The sequence below is a fragment of the Ceratina calcarata genome, unplaced genomic scaffold (genome assembly GCF_001652005.2).
Source record: "Ceratina calcarata isolate Rehan_Ccalc_2016 unplaced genomic scaffold, ASM165200v1 scaffold154.2, whole genome shotgun sequence".
NCBI lineage: Eukaryota > Metazoa > Arthropoda > Insecta > Hymenoptera > Apidae > Ceratina > Ceratina calcarata.
This window is the reverse complement of record NW_017136637.1, coordinates 460,674-468,241: the sequence shown is the minus strand read 5'-3', so window position 1 is coordinate 468,241 and position 7,568 is coordinate 460,674. Positions and strand designations below refer to the sequence as shown.

Sequence of the window (7,568 nt, the reverse complement as noted above, 5' to 3'; positions counted from 1 at the left end):
CGGATCGTCTCCGAACGGATCTTTCGTTGCCTGAAAAATTTTATATACAATATTACGTAGACGAAAGGAGGGCCTTCTTCGAAATTCTGGTATATCTGTGACAACTTACTGCTGCTGCGTTAGCCTTATTATCAGTTCGTTTTCCATCTCCAAACGGATCGAATGGATCTTGTTTTACAGCGTTGTTATCATCGAATGCGCTGAATGGATCGGACGAGAATCCCTGTAAAAACGGTGGAAAGTTAAGTAGTACTACGTGATCGACGTAGTGATCACTTCGTTTGGAAAATCTCTCACGGTAGCATTTTGCGATGGGAACGCGGTTCCGAATGGGTCCGGCGTCGATGCGCTGAATGCTTCTTGAGCTTTGCTGGATGCGAAAGGATCTTGGTCGAAACCATCTACCGTCGTTCCGTTCGTGTTAGAGAATACGACTTCCTTCTTATTTTTATCTTCCTCTTTTTTCTTTTCGTACCTACGCGAATTTTCACAATCAGAATTACATTATGATCGACGCGGAGTCTTTGTATATTAAATTGCGTACTCTGGATCTTCGATCTCGGGATTAAATTGCAGACTAGTATCAGGTACAAGAGAGGCATCTCCTGCCGCGAGTGCCGAATCGTAAAGCGCGATCGCGTCACTCATCTGCCGTTGCTGTTCCTGCAGATGCGTGATTTTCGCTTTAGCTTGACAGATTTGCAGCTGAGTGTCCTGCAAATTCTTCGTCAACTCGTTTAATTGGTCCCTGCTTTTATTCTGTTGCTGCTCCAACTGTTGCTCTTCTTGCCGCAAACCTTCCAGTTCTTGCCTCTTTGAATTCAACTCATCCTCTTGGGCGCGCAACACTGATTCCTGCTCCTCCGCTTGCTGACGCAATTTGTCGACCTGTACATCGAAATTCGTAATACTAACATGTTTGCACAATAGCATTCATTCATATTTCTGAATACGTTAAACACATGTTGTTAATAACAATTTTAGAAGATACTACGATGTATATTTAAATACAATCACAGAAATTTAAGGCTCGAATCTCTTAAGCGATTTGTGTTACGAACTATATACTAGATCAAAGTCTCATCTATGCATGTTCTTTAGGGCAATCTAGGCTACAGCTATTCTAGCATGCGACGCAGCGAAGCATTACCTAGCGGATGTATGAAAAAAACAAACAAAGCTTTTTAATAATAAAAATAATCAGTACTTTCAGACTGGCATTCATATTAACGTTATAAATATTACGCGCAATTTGCGCAGGAGTTTCCTGCGTACAGAAAGATTGGAATGAAATCCGTGTGATTTTATTTCCTCGTTTTTATAGTTATTATCGCAGAAAGCTATTCCCAGAAATTTTATTGTACTTTGTTCAACAGACGTAGAGAGAGAGGTATAGATGAAGAAGTTGTAATTGGTATTTTATAGAAATGAGATTAAAATCTGTACCTGCCCTTCGATAAAAGTAGAAATTATCGATGTACCTTTTTTTGTTCCTCGAGAATCTTCTCCTCGACATCACTCAAATCTTTATCTACTTCTGTCTTCTACAAGCCAAACATAATAAAACCAAATGATAAGGAAAAAAAAAACTAAATTATTAGTAAAATAAAATAATATAACTGGACGTATATTCGACGAATCGGGAAAGGATTCATGATAAATAAAATAACATTTAAATAAACGCTGTACGATCGGATTTCTACGTGTCATGCTGATGCGATCTCTGCTAAAGTTTACAAGATGTTCAATAACGTACCTATGACAATATAACTTGCGAGTTGTAAAAATCGTAATACATTTAATTAATTACACGTCTTAACGAAAGCATTATATACAATTCACAGACACGCGTTCCTAACTTCGTATAGAAGCAAAGCTGCACATTCAGCAAGCGGATTACCTAAACGCGCGTGTGATACAATGAAAAACTCATGTACCTGAGCCTTCAAATCGTTCAATCGCTTTTGCGCCTCGCCCTTCTGATTTTCCAGCTGCTTCAACGTAGCCGCGAGCGTGTCCAATTCGCTTTGTAAACTCTTTATCTCGCCGCTCTTTATTTTTATGTCCGCTTCCTTCTGAGCTATATCCTGTTCCATGGTTTGTCTCTCCCTTACAAGCTCCGCTATGTCTTTGCTTATCATATCCAATTCTGGATTCGAGTAACCGGACACGTTGTTGTTCTCCTAAAGATCAAACCGAATTTCTTCATTTACACAGATCACAATTCTTATTCAATATATTCTAGACGCTACAAATGATTCGAAACAATTCTGATTATGATATTCTTTATTCTCACTACGCAGAACAGTTATAGGTGTAACATCATCGTTAATCAATTTATAGGTACAAAAGTGTTATCATTCAATATGTTCATTCTGAATTCTTCTATATATTCTCGACGAGTTTTAAGTTTGATCTTTTCAACATCGTCCGTGCCATACAGTGACTTTAATTTCGCTTTCCTCGCCTCGGTTTGTAACTGTTTCACGAGTGTGACGTTCATTAATTTCTCTCTCTTCAGAGCGGCTGTGGGAGACTCGCGCTTTATCAATAAGGGTGCGATTTTTATGCATTTCTCAAAACCCAAATTGTTATTGTTCTTACGGAATGAATACATAACGAATGTTACGTTCAAATTCGGATTGCGATCCCACGACACAGCTTTCTGAACGTAAAGTCTCGGATAAAAAACTGAGAATCGCGTGTCAAGCTTCACACAGAACGCCATGCAGTTAGTGTTACTCTTATATATTTATTATTTAACGAATATATCTATCGATTCTGCAGTGGGAATAAATTTGTGGAAGAAGTACAATGAACTCCGTAAAAAGATTAGCAAAGTGTTGAACAAAGAGCAAGGTGATACTCATTGCCTTTAAACACTTCTATAAATAATAGTAAAACTCGAATTCGTATCATCAAGGCAGTGAACTTTTACTCGACATCAACGAATACGAGTACCCAGGAGCTAACGAGACTCTGAGAAAAATACATGAAGAGTCGTGGCAGGATTATTACGACTGTTTGACGAAAACTTATAACGAAATCGGGTCTCAAAGGATAATGTATCCCATAGCTATCGAAGCTTTAGAAGGAACCCTAGTCACGTATGAAAATCGTTGTATTCTATCTTTCGTAAAATGATTGAAAAGTCAATTTCCAGATTGGACTGCCAAATATGTGTGTCACCCTTAGAGACGTACGCGAGCGACGATATAGACTGGTATTTCAATAGCTCTGTTGTCAATGAAGCGAGTAAACTTGTCGAAGAATCGGACAATACGTTCATTTCCCCGACTGATAGAACACTAATGATTTATAGTATTAAGGTATTCTTGAATACAAGTATTGTGTATTTGGACTGATAAAAAATCGTCACAGTCTGGACAGGCCGGTCAGTATTGGTGTCAATTGGGAGATTTATCATCCGTATCTTATCACGTTTCAATTGATACTGATCTCGATGGAGTGAAAATCGTACATCCTAGAACCGCGCCTAACATGCCGCACGCGACGATACCAAAGACTCTACCGGAATACAATTTAAACGTTCACACGACGTGGACCAAATGGTCTAAGTGCTCCAGATGTGGCGTCGTTGGTAAAAAGACTCGGTACGGGTACTGCACGATTTCCTCCCTGGAGAAGAACGTCGAGTCCAAAAGACAAAGTGCGCCGATTTCTGTTTTACATCGCGCACTATTGAGGACGTATTGGCTATACAGTCAATCCCAAAAGTTTATACACTTTAGAAACGCATTTTTTAAAAAGAAATCAGACGTCGGAAGAACATTGCTAATAATAAACAACAAAAAAAAATTTTCGATTTTTCCGAGATTTTTCCAAGGTGTTACCCCTTCAGATTTTGCGAAATTTTCGTTTTTTGCCAATAACTCCTAAACCGTTGAATCTACGGGAAAATTGCATCAGATCTTTCTTGTAGAGGACGACGAGATCTACAATTTCCATGTAAAAATTTTTTGCTAGCATCAATAGTTTACGAGTTATTTGCAAAAAACTGGTTTTTCGTTTTTCGTCAATAACTCGTAAACTATTGACAACAGCGAAGAATTTTTACATGGAAATTATAGATCTCGTCGTCCTCTACAAGAAAGGTCCTATGCAATTTTCCCGTATCTCCAAGGGTTTAGGAGTTATTGAGGAAAAACGAAATTTTTTTCCAAAAGTTCGCTGTTTCGACGCTGGGATGGTCGGATTTTGTCAACATCAATAAAATGCCAAATAATCATACGTAACTCGTTAAATATCGAAGTTAGAAGGAAAACAACTTATATAGCCAATACATCCTTAAATAATATCGATTTATAATAACGTTTAGCCGAAGAAGAAGAGCAAACAGAAGCTACGACTGAGAGTCAAGTTCTGGATGAAAGTGCTCGTGATAGAATTAAAGCGGTCCTACGTTTATTCAAGAATAGTATTCCTTGTAAAAGTAAATACCTGCCGAAAAAAGTTTTGAATCTGAGGGATATTAAAAATAGAAAAACAGAAATGATGATGCGTTATTGCAAGGTAGGACACACTGTAAATTGGAATACATTGGTTTCCTTATACATATCGTCTGCAGATAAAGTGTCCGGAAAATGTTGTATTTGAAATACGAGATAAAAAGGGAAATGTAATCGAAAGCGCGAATAATAGCGCCGGTGTATATTCGATGGTTCAAGGAATGCCTGAACCATCGCCGACAGTTGTACGGACAACAATTTATCAGAGACATGATAAAAAGGCGATCCTCGTCTGCCCAGGGTAAAATGATTTATAAAAGATTGAAGAACCACATACGTGTTGCTTTAAACTTTTCAGGAGTTTGAATACCGATATACCGATCACTTGGAAAGTTGACGATAAGATTTTAAATCCGTCTGTTATCAAAGAACAATCTGAAGGGAGAATTTATATCAATCCACAAATGCACATCATCTTTAAATCGTTAAAATTTGAAGATGCAAATATTTATAGGTAAATAATTGCATAAAAATTGTTTGAAACATTAAACGATCTGTTTAACTTTCCAGCTGTTGGCAAAAGAACGAAATAGTCGGAGTAATAAAATTAAATGTAACAGGCGAAATTGAACTACAAACGAGTCACAGCGTAATTATAGTCGGCGGTATCTTAATAATTGTTGTATTTCTGATCGTATTCTGGCGAGCATTCCTCGGTCGCAAACGTTTCACGATTCATTAACGATGACATGACGACGTTTTTAAACAACAAACAGTGTACTCACCACGACCGTTTCGGATGGTTTTCGCATAGAAGGTGGTACCATGTCGGGAGTCAGAGAAGCAGGTGGATCGATGCCTCGAAGTTTCTGTTTAATGAGCCACATGGCCAAAGCGAACTGTTCCTTGTTCAACTTTCCACTTTCGCACGTATCGCAAAGGCTCCTAGGAAATAAATTACCATTAACGTATGACTCGAGACCTTCGTATTCATTATTCACGATAACGAAAATTGATACCATATATCAGCTAGTACAGTCTGTTTAAGTCCGCTTTGAAGGAAGACATCTTTAATTTCAATACCCGAGACATATCCATCCATGTCCAAATCAGCTTGCAAGAATAGTTTCTCCGCGGCTATTTGATCCTGGGTCGAAACTACCCACTGCACGTTCGTCTATACAGATTGTGCGACAATCGTTGTATTAAATACAGAATTGTCAAGTTACGCTTTCGCGATGGTTTCAATACCTTGGCTGTATCTAAACCAGGCATACTCTTCACCGAAGGAACATTAGGTAAAGGTGGAATGGGTGGTGGAGCCGTTGTCATTCCACTCATTGGTACAGGAGATTTCGATACCGATGTCACGGTAGAATCTTTCCTTTTCCCAGGTGGCATTAACTCTGGTGGAAGTACACTTGGTATTGCATATTTCTCTAAAGCTTTATACACTAGATGCATAGCCTGCATGATAAGCAAAATAAATAACACGAAATTATATTAAAGAAATGGGAAAAGAAAATGCTTCATTACGATTAGATTGAGTCCGACGAAGCCAGCCTACTTACAACAACGAACTCGTGTCTATCCAGCATACCGTCTTTGTCCATATCGGCAAGATCCCAAATCGTTCCAAGCGTATCTAATGGAAGCTTACTGTCCATAAGGACACCCCTTACTTTGTTTCCAGGAATATATCCGTTAGACGGTTGTAAACTATCGAAGAGTTGGTCGTATTTAGCTCTTTCCGAAGGCTTGATAGACCAATCTCCATTAGTCACAGATGTTATTACCGGTAAGGTATTCACTACATTCTTAGGAGGTACTATAGGAATTTCACCCTGGAAATAAATCAGGCATGGAATAATATACTCGAGGCATCGAGTAATGGGAGAACTTACCATTTTCGGTGGTGGCACTTCCAAACTTAAATTTGACATACTAGGCTCTCTCCCTGCTTGGGCTAACGCGCACAGTTTAAGAGCGACGAAGAGACCAGACTTATCTAATGATCCACGTGACTGAGGATCTGCCATGTCCCATATTTTGCCTAATATAATGTCGCTCAGCTGGGATTTCTTAAGAAATCTCGCAGCTTCCATCGCACCGATTCGCCCATATCCATTTGGATCGACCTTCGAACAAATTTTTACTCGTTACAATCGTAACATATTCCTCGCATATGGAAAGTTAATCGTGTTTGAACCCGTAGAGATAAGACGATGGTACACCGAAGTACGTACGCAAAAGCATACCTGATTATAATAGGCTTCATATATAGCAGTATGGCTTCCAGCCACCTGTAAATAGAAATTTATTATGCCGATTTGTATTACATTAAGGATTCCTTCGCGTTACCAAGCAATATAGATTTTACATACAAAAAATTCATATGAATTTCAACCGCCGGAAATATGCGGTATATCACAACTGATATTTCCACGTATAGGAACGAACGTTTTAACATCGAATTAACACGTTTCATATCGTGCTGGTATCGACTATTATGTTACGGCTTCTTTTCTCTACTAATAGAGCGACGCGCGGGATACGTGTAATATATTTACCGTGCATTTATCAAACGATTACCCGTACTGTCAGAGAAGTTTTAAGTAATCGTCGATACATGCACGGACGTGATGCAATGATGTGCATGGCAAAGGACGATATTGTTCTTGCACAGGAGAAGAAGAGATTCGTCGGGAGGTCTTGTTAACGATAAACATAGCGCATCGAATGTTATACGAGGATAAAATTATAAAAATTATAATATACCTGCGTGGGTGATGGCAGGGCGGCCATACTTTCATTGAACACTGGTTCAACCAATCAGACTATGAATCGATAGTATGTCATATTATTTAACTGTTTTATTCAACATTTTGTAGACAAATTTTTATCGCCGGACGCGCTGACACGTTACCTCAACTATGTTCACCGTGTGAAATTATTTAAACGGGTAAATAAATGAAAACAAACTAATTAACAATACGGAAACACTTCAGCCTCTGCCGCACGCCGCGCTCGATTATCGTCTTCGAACTGTTCCACCTCCTTTTCACCGACTGATAATAATCATGCAAACTAGACTTTATG

At 38.8% G+C, this 7,568-nt stretch overlaps 1 protein-coding gene across 1 annotated transcript in view; it reads right to left on the bottom strand.

Moving 5' to 3' along the window:
• The window catches only part of LOC108632421 (Epidermal growth factor receptor pathway substrate clone 15), a 17,646-nt gene extending 10,113 nt beyond the window's left edge, over window positions 1–7,533 (bottom strand). Inside the window, exons 1-13 of the mRNA XM_026819687.1 lie at window positions 7,248–7,533; window positions 6,728–6,772; window positions 6,374–6,607; window positions 6,041–6,313; window positions 5,721–5,936; window positions 5,489–5,646; window positions 5,255–5,414; window positions 1,938–2,183; window positions 1,482–1,544; window positions 545–888; window positions 298–475; window positions 110–223; window positions 1–30 (exon numbers count right to left, since the gene is read on the bottom strand). Coding sequence (XP_026675488.1) covers window positions 1–30; window positions 110–223; window positions 298–475; window positions 545–888; window positions 1,482–1,544; window positions 1,938–2,183; window positions 5,255–5,414; window positions 5,489–5,646; window positions 5,721–5,936; window positions 6,041–6,313; window positions 6,374–6,607; window positions 6,728–6,772; window positions 7,248–7,274 — 2,088 coding nt within the window. The 5' untranslated portion in view covers window positions 7,275–7,533. The remainder of the gene's footprint in view (window positions 31–109; window positions 224–297; window positions 476–544; window positions 889–1,481; window positions 1,545–1,937; window positions 2,184–5,254; window positions 5,415–5,488; window positions 5,647–5,720; window positions 5,937–6,040; window positions 6,314–6,373; window positions 6,608–6,727; window positions 6,773–7,247) is intronic.
• Between the last annotated feature and the right edge of the window lie 35 nt (window positions 7,534–7,568).